Here is a 21545-nt window from a genome sequence, read left to right on the forward strand (position 1 = left end):
CTCAACCAAGAGTAGCCCCCAGTCACTGCAACTAGAGAAAGCCCACGTGCAGCAATGAAGACACAGCACAACCAAAAATAAACAAACAAATAAAAATGCACTGTACACTTCACCTGTGTAAAGTTTATGGTATGTGAAATTATCTCAATAAAGCTGTAAAAAATATTAAAGAAAAAAGCAAAACAAAGGCACTGGTACTACAGCCTTAACAGTGCCTTGATGAAAACTTAACTGTAAGCTCAGAATCAAATATGTACTACTAGATGTGATTATAAGGCATGGAAAGGCTTTCCTAGCATGTGTTAACCTGTGTGTGAAGACAGATCCAAAGAGAGTTCCACTGATATTTTAAATGTCAACACTGTCAGGAAATGAGATGTCCTGAAGACTGATCAGTGACTATAAATTACTCACTTCATTTTATAACTCAGGCACATTAAAAACAAAACAAAACAAAAATACTCTTTACCCTATAACCTCACTTGCATAAGTTAAAGCCATTGAATTGTACATGTTTAAATGGGTGAACTGTGTGGTATTTGAATTATAGCTCGATAAAGCTGTCAACTGAAAATTTTTTAAATGATTAAGTTTAGCTGTTTTAATACAAAATTTTATTTTCAACTAAAAAACAGAAAGATTCATAGAAATCTCATTTATGTGTTTCCAAGTTAACACGTTATTCCTGCGGCACATAAATGCCTTCTGATGGCATTTTCCCCAAATTGCACAATTATTTGAAAAAAATACCTCATTAACATCAATTCTAAAAACTAAAATCAAGAAGTTATAGCAAATAGTACATATATACTTTGTGGTGTGATTTCTAGCAGTCTGCAGGGAAATAGTATAAGTAGTTGAAACATAACCACAAAATTGAAATGAGGTGTTATGAACAAATAATTCCACCTTGCCTCTAAATTTCTGATCATCCTTTTATAAAAATTCTGCTTTCAAAAGGTTTTATTGTAACCTACAATAAGAAATACATTTTACATAATGCCCTAGCACACATATAAGAATACATGTAACTGAAATAAAAATTTGATCAAATAATATGTTATTTTACTACCCGTAATGCACACTAATAGTTTCTTTCCCATTTCACTGGGAAAAAAAAGTTACCACTTGCTGAACTGATCACAGCTGGGAACATTGAAAACACTTCCAAGTTCAGAGAGGTTTTTGTTGGTGTAAGATGGCTGGGATGTTTGACACATTTGGCACAGTGGTGACACAGAGTAGGTACTCAAATGTTTGTCATATAGTTGATAGTGGTAGAAATGGAAATTTAAGACAAATTACTGCATGAAGGCAGAAAAGAATTCCTTTCTAGATCTAGATTCTACACAGAATTGTTTTCTAATTAAAATACTTGCAAGGAGATTGGGACTAGAGAAGATATTCATTTTCTAGGCTTACTTGTTAGAGAGGAACAGTTGTAAACATTACTAGGAGCCATGTGAAAAACTGTTATATATCATGTTGCGTTGTAACGACGCCCTCTGTACTTCCTATGTGCCTGTTATAACATATTCTAACCAAAAAGATCAGGGATATACCAGGGATAAATATGTATTCCTTAAGCTTCATTCTACCAATTGGTTTACTCCTATATATTTATAAAATATGCCAAACTGGTTCAAATTCTGTCATTTATTTCCTTTTCATATCCTCCCGTGGACATGCCAATATAGAAAGAAATAAAAATACAGCAATTAGAAATGAGAAATAACATGTTTCAAAAGAGCACAAATCTATGTAGACCACTATTTTTAAATGTGTATCAACTGCTCTTTTTACATATTTAATGCCCCGCCATGAATATTATACCTAGATTTCAGGTTAGAAAATCAAATTCAAAACCAATATATCAAAATTTAAAATTTTAAAATGTAACTTACTTTTGTAGTGGGCTCTGGCTTTGAGCCATAAACAACTTCTTCCTAAAGAAGTAATTAATCTTCTAAGAAAGGAAAAATCAATAGGGATGCTCTTTGAAATCATGAATTCTGCTACGGAGGATGATATACCAAGACTGTTGCTTTCTATACAGGCATCTAGAAGTTTATTAAAAAGAAGGCTATACTGTGAGACCTCCACAGTTTCTGAAAAGAAAAAAATCATTGATATAGTGAAACTTATCTATCTTCTCTCAAACTTCTCTCTTACTCCTTTCCCCTCTGCTCTCCTTGGCCCCTTCCTACCTGCTATAAGAGTCAGAGTCACCAAAATGCAATCATCTTACATACTAAGTTAACAAAGAAACAAAAAATTCAACAAAAGCAAAACGGTTCATTCACTTTGTAATGGAGAATGTGGAAGGAATATGATTTCAGAGGCTACATTAACACCTCTGTCCATGGTCCTCAAGTGTGACTGCATCTGCACGGTTCTGTTTGCATTCTATCTACAGTGCAGACCTCAGACTTGTTTTTCCCACGACTAAAAATAAATCATCCACTCATAAATATTCACTCTCAAATTAAAAAAAAAAACAAAGCTCCTTTCTTGGGTATGTCTACTCCTTTCTGCTTTTCACTCAGAAGAAAGTGAAGTCACCTTGGATACTTCGAACTCTTTTATCCCCTATATTCAGTCAGGTGGGTCTATGACCTAGACTCTAGGTCTTTATCACTTTAGGGCTTTTTAGTGGTCTAGGCCTTATCAGGAAATTTATCTCCTTACCTTTAGTCTCTTTCTAAACATTACCACCAGAGGCACTTTCCGAAAATACCAACTCCATTATGTAACACCCTGGCGCCAAAACTCTAGTGACCCCTTACTACACATAGAGAAGAAAATTCCTTTAGCCTGCCATTCAAGGTCTTCCAAAATCTGGCACAACTATCTGTTTGATCTCACTATTATACTTTGTTTCATTATCACGATAATTGTATATCAAAAGCCAGTTCTACAGCAGCCATTGTACCAGGGATACCACGATAAAGAAAACAATTGCCTTTAAGGAGCTTACTATCTAGAGGGAGAATCAGATAAGAATGTTAATGACAAAACAGTATCTCAGTGGAATACATGGGAAAATGGAGAGTGATAAAGCACTGAGGGGAGGCCTTCAAGTTAACGTTTTCATTAAACATTAACCCACCACTCTGAACCCATTGCCCAGCTCATTCCTGACCCAAAGCTTTTGCTGTTTCCCTTCACAGGGACTCTCTCTTGCTGCCGACATATGACTTGCAAGCATTCAAGAGCACTGCCTGTCATTGCCCACACAGGCATTCTCTTTCTTTGAACCCATCATCTGCTTAATTTCCTCCATTTATTCCATGTTTTCCTATGTTCCAAGGTAATGGAAACTATGTCCTCTGTTTGTTAAGTGATAAAAGAAAAGGTATTCTTTATTATGCCAATGCAAAAAATTATTTTAAGGCACAGTATAAAGCTTGCTGGGGTCACTTAACATTGATTGCTGATGACTTGACAGAGGTTAGAAAAGGAATGATGAAATGCTCCTTGTAGGAACTGCTGATAAAAGATAAGCATCTCTGGTTTTTTTTTTTTTTTTTTTTTAACCATCAGGAAAGCATATTCTATTGGCAGAGAACACATTTTACAAAAAACATCATTAAAAATATATGCTGGAATATAAAATTCAACCAAAACAGGTGGAGAACTGTTTCTTATTAAATACCAGATGGGCCAGAGATAATTAAGCTAGACTTTTTAAAAAACATACCTTGAGAATTTTGAAAACCTGGTAGATTTTGCAAAACTTCAAATGTCTGTCTGTAAAGACTCTTTGCTAAAATTTCTTGTGCAATTGTACAGAGCAGATTATGCCGATTGAGCACATCCAGTCTATCACAAGGCCACAGTGGTGTATTGATGACCCACTCTGACTCTTACAAAAAGAAAAAGTACAAGTACTTTACACCATGAAAATTACATTTAACAGTATAATCATAACAAATGTTTTTAAGTATCTTTTGGAGAAAGTGGAAAAACTTAAATATGTGTACTCAGAAAGATAACCATAGCTCAAATTTATTAGAAACAACTTATATAGTGATGATCATCATCCTAAGAAGATGCAACTAATGACCATTTTGTTATTTTTACCTTTTTACTAATTCTTCGTTTTTCTAAATGTACCAATCAGTTGTTGATTCTGAAGTTAATGATTATTTTTATATGACAAAATGTTCAGATTATAATGAGTATACATTATAAGGTAAAATATTGTCTGTGTAGACAAATTAAACAATTTTACAGTAAAGAATACATAATTTAATTAGTTTTGGTATTCTTGGGGAGCAGCTTTCCCCCACAATATCTGCCTATTCAAAAATTTTTAAATAAAATACTTGCTATGTACAGAGGAATATCTAACATATGGAAGTTACAAAAGTATAATAATAAAGTAATAAAAAGAATCCTTAGGTACCCATCACACAGCTTAAAGAAAAGAGAATATTACCTATAATGCTGAAGTTCCTTAATTTCTGCCCTGATTTTCACATTGAGAAAAACAATGGAAGACTGTAGTATAGAACACGGAGGTGTTAACATGTTAGAAATGCCAGCATTTTACCATTTACCTAATTCCCTCAATCATTTACACATAATGAGACACATAATGAAACGTTGTCATGTAACATTCAAATCACATTCCTGCGTTCTTTTTCAACTGGAGTAAGAGCAGGAGTCAATCCTTTTCTTTTGGGGCCTTCCCAGCACAGTAAATACAGAAAGTATTAAAGAAAGATTTGACAATTCAAGTATACAATGCCACATAAAGTCTTAAGTATCGAGTAGAAAACTTTAAAGCAGGAGCTTGTTTTTAAATTACTAGAGCTCCCTTGACTGGTTGACTTGATTTATACTACCTACGAGGCAGTGTTTTACAAATATTAGTGCTTTACAATTATTAACTCATTTAGACAGATACCTTCATTAATTTACTTCTCAATTGATTAAATCAATAATGATGAGAAATACTAATATTAAAAAACAGACCAAGAATGTGAACTGGTAATTCACGAAAGAATAAGTACAAATAGAAATAAAAAGAAAAATAGTTCAATTTTCTAATAAGCAATTAAATGCAAAACAAACCAGTGAATATCACTTTTATCCTGTCAAACTAACAGAGATAGGAAAAATAACAATGAATTTGGCAAGGGTGTTTGCTTCATAATATGCATCTTGAAATGCTGGCAAGATGACTATGATTAGTTCAACACTTCTAAAGGTGTAGAGTACGTCTGTATTCTATTCACAGAGGTAACACCTGGAATGGAATGCTCAGAATAGCCAGATTAGGGCTTGCATAAACTGAAGTGCGCCAGTCTGTCTGGTAACTAAAAAACATAAAATTGGGCACTAACATCTGGACTGTTTATGTGCACCTGTGATCCCTAACAGGACAATGACTGTATAGACAATACCTATGCAATTGTTCTCTAAGGATTTTCTCACAAAGGGAGGCTTTCTAATTAACTCAAAATAACTTGCTGCAAATCTGAATGGCAACAAGGGCAAATTTGCCAACATTTATCAAAAAGCTTTAAACTGCCCTTACCTTTACCCAGCAATTCCATCAGAATTTATCCTAAGGGCATAATTAAGATTTAGCAGGGATGTTTAGTAGGGATTTTGTTTATCATAGAAATTTAAAAACCAGCTAGTTCAAGAAAAGTGGACTCATGGACATATCTATGTATCTATGTTTATCTATATTTGTTTATAAGATGGAAAACTATGCAGCCCATTAAGTGATGTTGTAGAGGAATATTCCCTTTCACAGAAAGATGTCCACAGAAAGACTGTTGCCTGATGAAAATGAAAGGTACTAGAGAGTCTGTATAGTAACACTATAGTGTTATTTATAACACTGAGTGGCTGGCTGAATAAGGATTTTTTGTCATCAGTTTTGCTTATCCACCCCTTCTTATTTCTCTATAGAAATTTCTCTATATTTCATTATAGAGAAATAAGAAGGGGTGGATAAGCAAAACATATTATTAAATCGTAATAACCATGTATTACTTATATAAAGGCAATAAAGGTTATTTTAAAAATTCAAGAGCAGTTTCTCAATAAATAGCATATATAAATTTTTTTTTTACAAAATTTGTATTCTAGAAAGTTAAGACATTTATTTTTCAGCCTCCAAACCTTAATTATAAAATTATAGTTTTAAGGGTTTTTTTTGATGCTGGTAAGGGTATATAAGGCAAGGTAGGAATTTGTTGTTCATTTGCCAGGATACAAGGTACCAATGCTGAAAAAGAGTTTAAAATGTGAAAGTGAAAATGTATAAGGCCCAAACAATAGAGCAGGGGTCCCCAATCCATGGGCTGCGGACCGGTACTGGGCCGCACAGCAGGAGGTGAGCGCGGGCAAGCGAGCAAAGCTTCATCTGCCGCTCCCCATTGTTGGCATTACCATTCCCCCCCCCGACCCCGCCCCCCACCGTGGAAAAATTGTCTACCACGAAACCGGTCCCTGGTGCCAAAAAGGTTGGGGACTGCTGCATAATGGCTGCCACCCATTAAATAAAAATGTGGGCTTCCCTGGTGGCGCAGTGGTTGAGAGTCCGCCTGCTGATGCAGGGAACACGGGTTCGTGCCCCAGTCCGGGAAGATCCCACATGCTGCGGAGCGGCTGGGCCCGTGAGCCATGGCCGCTGAGCCTGCACGTCCGGAGCCTGTGCTCCGCAACGGGAGAGGCCACAACAGTGAGAGGCCCGCGTACCGCAAAAAAAAAAAAAAAAAATGTATAAAATATTCTACATTACTCAAATATGAGTAAGTGTATATAAACCCCTTCTTTAAAAAGTTTAGTAGGTAATAAATGCACATATTTTTAAAAGGAAAAAATATAGAAAAAATATGTAACAAGTTAATATGCCTCTCATCCCTGTCCTCCAAGCAGTCAATTCTTCTTCCCAGAAGCACCCACTATTACTAGTTTCTTGTGCATCCTTCTGCAAGTATTTTAAGGGTATAAAGCAAGTATGTATGTATCCATTTTATTTTTTTACAGAAGTGGTAGCATACTGTGTACACCGTTCAGCACATTCCTTTTTTCACTTGGTGGTAAATCCTGGAGATCATTCCAATGAGTATTTGCAGCTCTACGTCGTTCTATTCCATCATATGGCTGTCACACAGTTTCACTAACTGGTACACCCTTAACAGACACTTAAGTTACCTGGAATTCTTTGTTATCATTGTTGATGGTTTAAAAAAGAGATTCCATATAACTTACAGTGCATACCCCTGTACACATATATAAATGTGTTTGTAGGACAAATTCCTAGAAATGGAGTTAATAGATTAAAGGAAATATGCATTACTAAATTTTGATAGATATTTTGTCAAAAAGCCCCTAAAGACAATATATGTGAAGGCTCATTTCTCTATACCCTCACGAAAAGCATATCACAAAACTTTAATCTTTGCTGGTCTGACAGGTGTTTAGGATTTAATTTTTATTTCTCTTAATACAAGTGAGTATTACTCTCACTTATTACAAGTGAGATCAAGCCATTTGTATTTCCTTTCTTGAGAGTGGCCTGTTCACTGCAGAACCTTTGAAGAACCAAAAAATTCTGCGGACAACTTAACATACTTCTGTGGGCCCTTTTTTTTCAAAGAAATAAAATTTTACTTATGAAAAATGACTTTCAATTGGAATGGTCACTGCAAAAGAAAATCCTGTGTTTGTAACTGATAGAATTTTAAAAGATAATCTCAAAATTGAAACAACAAAATTATAAAAATTTAAAATCTCCATAGACTACTCCACACCCCTCCCACAAACCCTCCCCCAGTCTCTAGTTTGAGATAGACTAGTTTTGCCAGAAACTTTTAGGCAGAAGATCATCCAGGCCCATTTTTACCAACTATTTTACCCTTTCCATTTCTTGCCACATTTTTTCTTTCTCACAGAGCTTGTGAGCTCTGGCTTGCATTTTGCTACTTCCTATTTTTATGCACATTCTATTTTGTATTTGTATATTTGTATTTTGTGTGGTATCTTTCTATTTTGATTAATCTTCCTGTCCTAGGAAAACTCACTGGTTACATTTGTTAAGTTGAAGAAAACCTTTTCCAACAAGCTTTTGATCACGAAGTCTAATCACAACCTCTATATTCCATAAACCCTCAGCAGTGAACAAATACGGTATTTTATGTATATATGAATATGTATGCATGCTAGTTTTGTGTGTTAGTGTAAAAGTTTTCTATTTTATTTACTTGTGAGTTTATTCCATCTTCCACCTAAACTGAGATTCTCGAAGTTTCTTCATTCTTATCTATCTCATTTTATCAAATAAAATCTGCTTGATGGTCCAAGTAGCCAAAGCTACATTAGATGCTGTGCTACTACTGTGCTCTCTAAATTTTATTTACCTCATGCCAAACTAACCTTAGTTGCTTCTGCTGGCTTAATTTCATCGCAATTTCTATTAGATGATTTGACTTACTAGGAGAAATAATCTTTACTGTCTTGGTTTGGAGCCATGGTTGTCGGCACATGCAAAGATAGAGTTATGCAGACTGCAATCAGGATTTCCCTGTCTCAGCAGCTGAAGCTTGGGCTCTGAAGCTGGACTGTCTGGGATTAAATCCGGCCTCCACTCCTTACTTGTTATGTCATTTTGGGCAAGCTGCTTACTGTCTCTGACAACATTTTCTTATCAATAATATGGGGATTGTAATAATTCCAAACTCATAGGGTTTCTATGAAGATTAATTGAGATAATCAGGTAAAGCATCTATACAGTGCTTAGGCCAAAGTAAGAACTAACTTTTCAGCAAAGGTTCACACAGTTTCTTCTTTAAAGCTAGGTTACCATTCTCCTTTCATTTTATATAACAATCTTTCCTACCCGCATGATCACTAGGGGTTTAGACCAAATTATCACCCACAATTCAGTATCAACTTGAGGTAACTACAAAACCAAGAATTTATAACAAGCTTAACAAATTATTTCATGCTGGCATATATCAGAACTTACCCCTTAACACCCAAATGGCGCCATCTAGGCTTCCACTTTTTAGAAAAATTTCTGCTGCAATATTCACAATTTGACATCTCGGTGCTAACTTCTCAGGCCCTGTAAGTCCTTTTAAACTTGTAAAATGTATTTTTAATTCATATAGTTTATCTAAGACCTTCCTTCCCTAGAGTTAAAAAAAAAAAGACAAAAAACCCCACTGAGTATCAATCATTAAGAGTATTATAGAGGTACAAAGTCACTGATAATTATATAGAAGTCAATTATGCAATTTGAATAATTCTAGACTGATGGTTGTCAAACTGCTCTAAGACTCTCTCCTTAAGCCCTTTCCTGCTCAGCCACAAAGATGGAAAGGGAAGGTGAGCAAGCAGGGCTTTGTCTCATTAACCACGCCCACCACTGGGCCCCCTTTCATCGGTTCTCCTTTCATCTGTTTTATTCACTGAGCCTCCTCTAAAGATTTCATTTGGCAAAAGGATTTCATGCCTTAATGTGGAAAGCTACCCATCCTATGTTTTTGCTCTTCTTCTGTTGATCACCCTGAGATCCAGGAGGGAAAGTCAATGAAAAGATTATTTCATATGAAATTTAGATAAAGAATGATAGAAAATGATAGAAAAAAAGGGCGGGGGATAAAATTGTTGTCTGAAAATTGTTTTTTTGAGTCAATAGGCTAATTATTTCACATTGTCTACATAAAGGCTGTCTCTAGGGTGGACATCAGAAATTGGACATGTGTTATTATTTTATACCAAGGTCAGCAAAATTTTTCCATTAAAAGCCAGACAGTAAATGCTTTAGGCTTTGCAGGTCACATTTGGTCAGCTGCATATTCTTTTTGGTTGTTTTTAAATTTCTAAATCTTTAAAAATGTAAAATACATTCTTAGCTCATGAGCTGTAGAAAAACAGGCTGTGGGCCAGATCTGGCTTTTGGTTTTCAGACTCTTGTTTTATATTATATTACATGCTATTTTGAGTCAGATGCATATTATGATGTCAAAGTACTTTCAATCTGACTGTATAAATGAGTGCATTTTTCAAGGGATACCTTAAGTTTAATTTCAATGGTTTTACTTTTATGTTCAAAATGGAATGTTTCATTAAAAAATTCATGCTAAGTAAGATAATAAAATACTCATTCTAAATAAGATAGTTGACATTTAAAATTAAAATACAGGCATTGGGACTTCCCTGGTGGTACAGTGGTTAAGACTCCGTGCTTCCACTGCAGGGGGCACGGGTTCAATCCATGGTCTGGGAACTAAGATCCCACATGCCGCGCAGCATGGCCAGGAAAAAAAAAAAAAAAGAAAAGAAAAGGGCACAAATTCACCAACTGCTTATATCCTAAATAAAAATAACCAAATAAAGGGGACTTCCCTGGCTGTCCAGTAGTTAAGACTTCGCCTTTCAATGCAGGGGGTGCGGGTTTGATTCCTGGTTGGGGAGATAAGACCCCACATGCCTCATGGCCAAAAAAACAAAATAAAACAGAAGCAATATTGTAACAAATTCAATAAAGACTTTTAAAATGTTCCATATCAAAAATAAATCTTTAAAAAGAAACCAAATAAAATTAAAACATACTCTAAAATTTCAGCAAAATCAGTCTGAGTTTTAAAAAAGGGTCTTCTAACTAGGTAGTCCTCAAATTCCCAAGCATTAAATACCCAAGAAATTAATGCTATGATAGACTTTAAGCTAGAATGTGAGAGCGGAGCCAAGGTACATTTTGCCCATCCCAGGCCTACCACACAGTAAGTGCTAAACCGCTTAGAAGACGTTGGAGACTGGAAACCTTCTGTACAATGATTATTTAAAAATTATTTTCTTTTAAAAAAAATTCATGAATTTTGTATGTGTACCTGAGTGACCATGTCCTTAAATATTATTTCAATTGTGAAATAACCTCTTTATAAAAAGAAGGAAGGAATAAAATATACATTTTAATAGTTGATTCAATAGTAACCCCACTCTCAACCATCTTACTCTCCATCCCTCAGCACTTCTCCCTATTTTGGATTTTTCTGTCCTTTACTTTACTTAACTTTATTGAATCTATAACTCCACCACCACCTCAGGGAAATCTAAACAATGATAGCACAATATGGTCTAGAATCACTACACCACTTCTATGGTGAGCTAAGCCTCAAAGGTAGACATGAAGATATATGGTATACAGTATTCAAGAGCATCCTAAGAAGTGATTTTAAAAGAGTTCTGTTAATTGTTAGCATCTCGGGTTCATCTTAAGAGACAGCTTCCAAAATTATAATACTACCAATACTCAAGAGCTGGCAAAATAAATTCTGAATTGAAAGGCGCTTCAAATAGATACGATATTTAGCACAGCTTCCTAAGTGTTCCTTATACTGAGATTCTTCATAGTAGTCATAGATGTTCTTCTCATGCCATCTCCTTTCCGTATTTGCCTAATATACCACCTAATAATTCACTTATTGTGTAAGTTTCAATTTGCCACCCGTAATGATTATTAGCAAATTTTTAGCAAATTATTAGCAAATTTTCAGGGTTAACCTATATTCTGCTCAAAAATTTTAAACTAACACTCTATATACCAAGCCAAAATAAAATTTAGTGAAGTACCTTGGACCACTGCAACAGCTTGTGGTAGAAGTACATAGCACTGATTCCAATTCTTCCCAGCAAAGTTTTATCTACTTCACTGTTTTGTGGATCTTTGCTAACTGAAACACAAAGTAGGTATATGGAAGAAAGTGAAACAGTCCCTTAGAATGATGGAAAAGGCAAATTTAATATGGAATTAGTGATATTACCACAAAGACCAGGTATCAGCAAACTATAGCCCATGGGCCAAATCTGGCCTGTGGCCTGTTTTTGTACAGCCTGTTGAGATTCTAAGAATGGGTTTTATTTTTAAAGGGTTGTTTGAAAAGAAAACCGTGTGACACAGATTATATACTGTGCGTGCAAGGCCTAAAATCTGGTCCTTTACAGAGTTTGCCGACCCTGACAGAGAATATAGCAGTGAAGAGCTGATGTAAAAAGAAAGGTCTCAAAAATATACGAATTTTGTTGACGTGGCAATAGTGAAGATAGTAACAACTTAATGATTCAAAAATTCAGATGCTCCACTACAATTTCTTAGCAATAGTTTTACCAATCTGAATGAAAAGAAAAATAAGAACATGAAACATCTGATATTCTATTGACCTTTTATCATTATAATCTAATTTAACAATAAATAGACGGAAAAATTTATAAAAACAAGGAAAAGTATCTAAAAACTGCAGTGTTAACTTATCTCCAACATGGAGACTATTAAGAGCTTTATATGTTATGAACATTGTACCAGTCAATCCATCAATCAATAATAAAGAACACTGTATCACCCTAACACACAATACTCAGACAAAAACAGTGACATTTACTTGTTTCAGCGAATTCACAAAATGGAACACCTGGTCTCTCTTCTTTACAGTCTTTTGTCAGTGTTTCAGCAATACAAGCACAAAATCTCTGGAAATCTGCAAATTTTTCACAGCCCAGTTTTATGTTAATGTATAAATTTCCCAATTTGGTCCAGTCACCTTTTTCTTTATAATGCTATGAGAATTATTAAAAACAAAACAAAAAATGCAAGTTGTCATTTATGCAAACATATTATGGGGTAGGCACATGCAGGCATCAGATATACAGAAATTAATAAGACAGTCTCTGCAAACCTTATAAACTTACTGACAAGTGTTACAACAGCAGTAACATGTTACTGTACAATTTGCTTTTCTGTCCATAGCAATGCCTCTATAAGTTCCAGATGTCAACATACACTTGTTTTAATTATCTAGCTCCTAATGTACTTAATGATGTCACCCTCAAACCTGAACTACACAGTGGAGACAGATTTAAGGAAAACAGATGATTAGCAGCATGATTTGAGCTACTTCCACAGCAATACACTATTTTACTACTTTTAGAGACTGCATTTTACAGTTAGTTGGTCATTTATGATTTGCAGCCCACACATAATTTTGGGCATTACATTTCTTCTACAAAAGGCGCTACAAGGTAAATTTCAGTAAACTTACTATCTTCCTATTATTTTCAATTCTAAACTGAGAAAGTTTCCCATGCCAACAAAAAATTGTTTCAAGGATATAAATTCTAATTTAGACTAGATCAACAATTACTAGAATGAGTACAAAAATGATCTTAAATTAAAAAGTACAGTCATCCTGAAAGTCCTCTATTTCTTATTCAGACTTTAAATGCTTGGAGAGTGCACAATGACCTTGGCTTTACCCTGTCATGTCACATACTGCAGCCACCTATGGATCTCGACAAGAAAGCCAAGTCATTTGTGCACTGAGGGAGTCCGCCTAGTGACAAGAATTAAAGGCTAAGCTATAGATTATTATAGCTTAACATAAGTCAATTTTAAACTGAACTATTTCGAGAATTATTTTTAGAACAGTTCACAACTCTAGAAATTATGTTTGCATTTCAAAGTATTAACCTGCAAAAAATTAAACTTCTTTTCCTTCTTTTCTCTGTGTAACAGCCGCATTGTAAAACTTTTCTAAAACTGGGTTACTATCCAAAGTTTCTTTGTTGTTATTGGTTTTCGGAGATCCCAGAAATTTATTTAAAAGATAAGCAACATACCTCTATTTCATTCAAGGCTGACTCTAAATCACACTTCCAGTTCTTTATAAACTGCCTCATCTGTAACCTTTAACAATAAAAAAGGGTTAATTATGTTCATCACCCAAAGAGTCAATATTGGTCCTAATTCATCTGTTCTATAAATTATACCTAAGAGACTGGAGAAAGAGAAATATACTATAAAAATTATTCAGCGCTGAAGAAAATGGCGACTGCACAGATACCTAACTTATACTATTTCCTCCTAAACCACAGGCAACGAGGAGGAAAAAGCAAATTCCACATGAAATCATACCTTCATCCTAACTTGAAGACAGAGAATGTCAAAACTTTAAGATAATTGTGATTAAAAAGAGAAAAAAATTAAATCACAGCACTTGATCTCTACTGCTCCCACTTCACCCTCACTGGTCCATAAGGATTTGTGGCAAGCAAATAACTGACCAAAACAAAACAAAGCAAACAAACAAAAATACTTGTAGGGGAGAACCAAAAAGGGAAACTACCAGAGGGATCTAACATTGATTAAGAACTACCATTACAAAGACAAAGTCCACACTAAATTTGAAAATGCTAAGAAAAAAACTGTCTGGGTATATTAGAACACAAACCACACAGAAGGAACTTAAAAGTTTTGTATGATTTAAAGAAAGTGATCTGTGAAATGTATAGATAGCTTCTGGGAAAGAAAAAAAGACAAAAATGAAAGGAGAAGCACACCGGCAACTGGGAAGAGGAGAAGAAGAAAAGGAGAAAAGAGGAGGGTCCCATTAAACTAACAATAGTGTGTGACAGCCAACTATGGGGTCAGTTTTGGTAATTAGTCCCGATGCTTTATAAATTATTCCAGAGCATTAAAAAGGAAGGACAAGTTCCTAATTTTTATCCGTTCATCTGTCAATGGTCATTTAGGTAGCTTCCATGTCTTGGCTATTGTAAATGGTGCTGCTATGAACACTGGGGTGCATGTTTCTTTTTGAATTACAGTTTTCGTCTTTTCTGGATATATGCCCAGGGATGGGACTGCTGGATCATACGGCAACTCTATTTTCAGCTTTTTAAGGAATCTCCATACTGTTCACCATAGTGGCTGTACCAATTTACATTCCTACCAACAGTGTAGGAAGGTTCCCTTTTCTCTACACCCTCTCCAGCATTTATTATTTGTAGACTTTTTGATGATGGCCATTCTGACTGGTGTGAGGTGATACCTCATTGTAATTTTGACTTGCATTTCTCTAATAATTAGCGATGTTGAGCATCTTTTCAGGTTGGCCATCTGTATGTCTCCTTTGGAGAAATGTCTATTTAGGTCTTCTGCCCAGTTTTTGATTGGGTTGTTTGGTTTTTTGATATTGAGTTGTATGAGCTGTTTATATATTTTGGAAGTTAAGCCCTTGTCGGTTGCATCGTTTACAAATATTTTCTCCCTGTCTGTAGGTTGTCTTTGTTTATGGTTTCCTTTGCTGTACAAAAGCTTTTAAGTTTCATTAGGCCCCATTTGTTTATTTTTGCTTTTATTTCTTTTGCCTGGGGAGACTGACCTAAGAAAATATTGCTACGTTTTATGTCAGAAAATGTTTTGCCTATGTTCTCTTCTAGGATTTTTATGGTGTCATTATATTTAGGTCTTTAAACCATTTTGAGTTTATTTTGTATATGGTGTGAGGGAATGTTCTAACTTTACTGATTTAAATACATGAAGTTGTCCAGCTTTCCCAACACCACTTGTTGAAATGACTGTCTTTTCTCCATTGAATATTCTTGCCTCCTTTGTTGAAGATTAACTGATTAACTGTGTGTGGGTTTATTTCTGGGCTCTCTATTCTGTTCCATTGATCAGCATGTCTGTTTTTGTGCCAGTACCATACAGTTTTGATTACTGTGGCTTTGTAGTATTGTCTGAAGTCTGGGAGGGGTCTGCCTCCAGCTTTGTTCTTTTTCCTCTGGATTGCTTTGGGAATTCTGGGTCTTTTGTGATTCCATATAAATTTTAGGATTATTTGTTTTAGTTCTGTGAAAAATGTCATGGGTAATTTGATAGGGATACCATTAAATCTGTAGATTGCTTTGGGTAGGATGGTCATTTTAACAATATTAATTTTTCCAATCCAAGAGCAGTAGCATTGTTTTAAATTACAAAATATTGGGGACAACTTAAATACCCATCACTGATTGAATAACCTAAAGTATATCCATAAAATGGAGTACTCTGCATTGTTTAAAAGATGACAAATTTCTGTATGGACTGATTTAGATTGATTTCCAGGATATACTGAGTGAAAAAAAGCAAATTAAAAAAAAAGAGCATTATTTTCTACACTATATGTAATAAAGAAGTAGATATAAGAAAATACATACATATCTGCTCATTATAAGAGGATAAAACTGAAAGACTGGTTACCTCCAGTATGTAGGTGGAAAAGAGGTAGACAGAAGGATGAAATGGAAACAGTGGAGCAGGAGTAAACTGGAGTAACATTGCTCATTGCATCTTTTTAGTACAGCATTGACTGTTAGAACAGACAGCAATTTTTCACATACTTCCCTAAATAATTCAAACCAACTAGGATGTGGGATAACTGAAAATATAATACAAACAGTAATAAATAAACCTAAATGGTCTACAAATGAATAATCACATTGAATGGGCATAGGAAAAAAAAAGAACTAAACAAAATAACTTAGGAAGCAATATTTTGGCTGAATACTATAATAACCTTATACTAAAAATGTACTAAATTTTTTTCCCACAGAGGTATTGGTTAGCAGTTCTGAAACTACTTTTTGTGGATCGTAAGACTGAATAAATGAGCAAATATATTGTAGATAATGAGAGTCAGGTTTCTCACTGTTGGAGAAAGAATTTATAAATATGAAAAAGGGATGGCTAAGATGAACCTGTAGTGCTGGATTCGAATCAAGCTATCAGTATGTACTCATGTTTTTTGTAATATATATAAAAATAGAGAAATAAATATATATATCTTGTGTGTGTATGTATGTTGTGTATACATACATATATTTCCTAGCCCTGTCCACTGAGAAGACCTGGCTGCAATGATACTCTAGCAGCAATGAACACATTCAGGTCTTGGTTTTGAAATACCATTCTCTAATAAAAGGAACGAGAGCTCCTTGGAGAAATGGTTGCTGCCAATGTTGGAGCAGGGAAAGAGAAGATGAGACTTAATTCTGAGGCTTCAAATAACACAAAAGTGGTAGAAAAACGAAAAAAAAAATGATGAAAGGATGTAGGAACAAACCTGAAGGAATTCCCAAAGGTCAAATTTGGAACAATTTGAGCAACAAAATAAATAACTATATTATTAGATTATAAGTAACCCATAGAATAAAATAAATAGCCATGAGTTCACATTGACATAAATTTTGAATAAGTAAATAAATGGAGAAGGGACAGCTCTTCTTTACTGAAAAATTCCAATTAATAAATGTAGAAAAGGGAGGGACTTCGCTGGTGGTGCAGTGGTTAAGACTCCACAATCCCAGTGCAGGGGGCCTGGGTTTGACCTCTGGTCAGGGAACTAGATTCCACACGCATGCCGCAACTAAGAGTTCGCATGCCACAACTAAGGAGCTGGTGAGCTGCAACTAACGAGCCCACCTGCCACAACTAAGACCTGGTGTGACCAAATAAATAAATAAATATTTTTAAAACCCCCCAGCAATAATAGCTATTTTAAAAAAAGGAAGCATGCTATTTAAAAATAAATAAATAAATGTAGAAAAGGGACTTTCTTGGTGGTCCAGTGGCTAAGACTCAGCACTCCCAATGCAGGGGGCCCGGGTTCGATCCCTGGTCAGGGAACTAGATCCTGCATGCCGCAACTAAAGATCCTGCGTGCCACAACTAAGGCCCAGTGCAGCCAAATAAATAAATAAAATTCTTTTAATGTAGAAAAAATGGGGAAAATACAAAATCACCATTGGGTAAATACCACAGTAGTAACCTGTAGTAAACAGCCATTGAAGAATACTAAAATTAATGTATGAAGTTTTGAGGAGAAACAGCATAATACATAATGCTAAAGTCTCTTCCCCAAGATATTTATTCATTACAATAGGACAAAGAGTAACTTTACAGTGTAGAAACTTGGCAGATAATCTTTTTAACTAAGTGATAAAGGTTAACTTAACCAGTAATAAGATATACTGAACCATGTGCATCCTACTACAGTGCAATATGATCTGTAGTGAGTTAATGGATTTATACCAAAATTAATTTCCTAGTTTTGATATTGGCACTATTATTATGTAGGATGTTAACATGAAAGGAAGCTAGATGACGGGAACATGGGAATTCGCCACACTAATTTCTGCAACATTTTTGTAAATCTAAGATTATTTCAAAATACAATTTTTAAAGTCAGTAAATGTATGTTAACAAATTTCCTAGATTATATACACACCTAAATTTTCACTTATGTCCTGAATATAAATGTCAGAATTCTTTGTCGTAGCCTTATTCACTGAAAGCGAAAGTCTTTCAAATGAACTACAGCTAACTAAAAATTATAATCAAAATCAAAATAAGAATGTCCATTAAAATTCACTTCCCTGTCTAGAAATGGGTAATTATTTCAAAGAACATCAGAAGATATAAATTCAAATATAAAATAATAAATACTAAATTTTTTTTTCCTTCTGCCTTGGGGCTGGGTCCATATCCCCAACCATGATCTACACATCTTAACTACCCAGAGTTATTTTTAAATTTTCTCCTTCACTAATAAATAGGTCACCAATGTTAATACCTCCTAAAAAATACAAGATAACTGTTGTGAAGCAAGCACACAGGAAGGGGGAGAGTGCATAAGGATACAATTTTCAAACTTAGGGGTTACCAAATAAATTGTCATAATTTTCATATGCAACATAAATAGTATTAACTATCACTAAAGGAATTTAAAAAAATCATAGAACCTGAAGAACCTTAAATGTGCCTTAAATGCTGGTGTTTGAAGGGAAGTAGTATAATTAGAGCTGAAATTCCCTAACTGCACTATGGCATCCAGAGCACTAGAGCAAATTCACAGGGGCTCCTCAGGTCATTTTAAATTTTCAAGTGACATCTGTCAGACACTGTCAAACTGCTATTAACTTGTTTGGATTTAACTACTTAATAAATGGTACTGTTAATGTATTTATTTTGGCCTCTGGACACTGTGAACCAAGAAAGTTTGGAAACCTCTGTACTAGAGGATAATAAGAAATGAGATAAAAACAACTGTGGAAGCTCCTCTGAAGGAGGGAGCTTTCTGGGCACTCTCAAGGACTTTGGTGGTTGATATCATTTGCACTTTATAAAATTTGATTTTGTTAAAAAGTTACAGTTCATTTAAATACTTAAAATTTGTGTACTTTCCTCTATGTATGTGACAGCATAATAAAAATTTTTATAGAAGTCATGGCTTTCCTTTTTCTCAATACAGGTATATTATGGTACTACTCTTACAATTAGTACAGGTTTTTTTTTTTTTTTTTAAGGCCTTTGGAGGCCCATAAACTGAATAGAGAAAGTGAACAAGTAAGAGAAAGAATGAAGGAGAGGGCTTCCCTGGTGGCTCAGTGGTTAAGAATCCACCTGCCAATGCAGGGGACACGGGTTCGAGCCGTGGTCTGGGAAGATCCCACATGCTGTGGAGCAACTAAGCCCATGCGCCACAACTACTAAGCCTGTGCTCCATAGCCCGCAAGCCATAACTCCTGAAGCCCAGGCACCTAGAGCCCATGCTCTGCAACAAGAGAAGCCACCGCAATGAGAAGCCCGCGCACCACAGCAAAGAGTAGCCCCGCTCACCGCAACTAGAGAAAGCCTGCGCGCAGCAACAAAGACCCAACACAGCCACCGATCAATCAATCAATCAATAAAAAGAATGAAGGAGAGACATTAAAGTATTTTATTTAATGTGGCAAAAAGTGAGAGAGAAAAAAGAATTAAAGTAATTTGTATACACATAAGAGAGTGCATTAAGTAGAATCAAGTAAGTTATGAAACAGAGCAAGGGAGACTTTACATTTGATCTGCCAGGCACTGAGATGAAATCAGGTACTGAAAAAGATCTGGTGAGGCTGGCCAGGAGGGTTGGCTAGAAGCAGCTGATGACAATGTGACTAGGCCATAGCCAAAGGAAGGAGAAGGGCTTAGGGTGAGCATATGAACAATAATAAGTGCTTTGCCTTCATCCTTTTTAAGTCTCCACCAAAATACATATATTTTAGTCCTAATTATAGTGATTCTTCTTACCTGGATTTCATTTCCAGAACTTCAGTTATTTCTTGCTTGGAAGCCTGTACTTGGTATAAAAGCTTAATAATATAGTTAAAGTGTTCTGGGTCAAGTACCATCCCAGCTTCAACAAGCTGTAGAAGAGGGAAAACAGTAGTCATTCTCATAAAAATATGAGAGTCAAAACCAATGTGTGTGGAAAAAAATGAGACTGATGGAAGAAGTGTAACATGGAGACAAACAGAATTAAAATTCATTTTAAAACTTTGAAGCATATTTTTCTTCAAATATTTGAGAACCACAATAAGACTGCTTACATCAAGAATTTAAAGCAAAAATGAAAATAATACTTTTGAATGCAAACTTGTATATTCTTCCTGTTCTCCAAGTTATCTCAACCACTTTATCAGCTGTACCTCATTTGGTACTCATTCTGTCTTTTAGTAAGTATAGCACTGGTGGTTGTACTGTATCCCTGATGATAAAATTCCTGAGAGGTATTAAACTGAGGTTTTTTACAATGACTACAGGTGAGCAGTAATTTCTTTTCATTTTTTTAATTTTAAATTTATCTATCTATCTACCAGTTTTGTTGAGATATAACTGACATGCAGCACTGTATAAGTTTAAGGTGCACAGCATAATGATTTGACTTACATACATCACGAAAAGATTACAGTAATTTGAGTGAACATCCATCATCTCATATACATACAAAATAAAAGAAAAAAATTTGTTTCCTTGTGATGAGAGCTCTCAGGATTTACTCTCTTAGAACTTTCATAGAGAACACACAGTTGTGCTCATTCTATTCTTCATGTTGTATAATACATCCCTAGTTCTCATTTATCTGATAATTGGAAGTTTGTAAGTTTTGACCACCTTCATCCAATTCCCAATCCCCCACCCCCTGCCTCTGGTAACCATAAATCTGATCTCTTTTTCTATGAGTTTGTTTTCTGAAGTATAATTAACCTACAACACTACGTTAGTTACTGGTGCACAACATGGTGATTTGATATTTCTGTACATTACAAAATGATAACCATAAGTCTAGTTACTGTCACCATACAAAGATACTACATTATTACTGATTATGTTCCCCATGCTGTACATTTCATCCCTGTGACTCATTTGTTATGTAACTGGAAGTTTGAGTAATTCTTGATTCAAAAAATTTCCAGGCAAGTAACTTTGTCAAGTTTTGTAATATGGTACTAGAGGTATTCACTGAAATATTTGTTCATCTGCTAGAGTGGTTCCAATGCTGCTTCCTAAAGAGAATGGGTGAGAATTGGGTGTTTTCCTGCTATTAAGCCTATTCTAAAATGAATGGCTGGGTAGTACCAAATACTAGGAAATATTCAACAACAGTAAAAATTTTAATATACCTTTAAAAAGCTGTAAAAATTTTTGTTTTTCTTTTTGCTTAATGCCAAATAGAAAATTAACTCCTTGCCACCATATTCTTATCTATCTGCTTTGTTTGGTAACAATGTCCTATTTATACATTGATTTGTGTATTTACTTTTGTTATATATGACCTCAAATCTTTTTGAAAAAGAAAACTTTCTTTAATCATCCTTAAGAAGTAGAGATGAGGACAGTTCACGAAGCTGAAAGAAGTCACCTCGAGTGCTTACAACTATTT

The 21545-nt window shown here is 35.0% G+C and overlaps 1 protein-coding gene across 1 annotated transcript in view; it reads right to left on the minus strand.

Moving 5' to 3' along the window:
- The window catches only part of TOPAZ1 (testis and ovary specific TOPAZ 1), a 67644-nt gene that overhangs the window by 6606 nt on the left and 39493 nt on the right, over nucleotides 1–21545 (minus strand). Inside the window, exons 12-18 of the mRNA XM_060021387.1 lie at nucleotides 19913–20028; nucleotides 13645–13711; nucleotides 12411–12585; nucleotides 11605–11705; nucleotides 8993–9158; nucleotides 3701–3865; nucleotides 1905–2108 (exon numbers count right to left, since the gene is read on the minus strand). Coding sequence (XP_059877370.1) covers nucleotides 1905–2108; nucleotides 3701–3865; nucleotides 8993–9158; nucleotides 11605–11705; nucleotides 12411–12585; nucleotides 13645–13711; nucleotides 19913–20028 — 994 coding nt within the window. The remainder of the gene's footprint in view (nucleotides 1–1904; nucleotides 2109–3700; nucleotides 3866–8992; nucleotides 9159–11604; nucleotides 11706–12410; nucleotides 12586–13644; nucleotides 13712–19912; nucleotides 20029–21545) is intronic.

This window comes from Delphinus delphis, chromosome 10 (assembly GCF_949987515.2).
Source record: "Delphinus delphis chromosome 10, mDelDel1.2, whole genome shotgun sequence".
Taxonomy (NCBI): domain Eukaryota; kingdom Metazoa; phylum Chordata; class Mammalia; order Artiodactyla; family Delphinidae; genus Delphinus; species Delphinus delphis.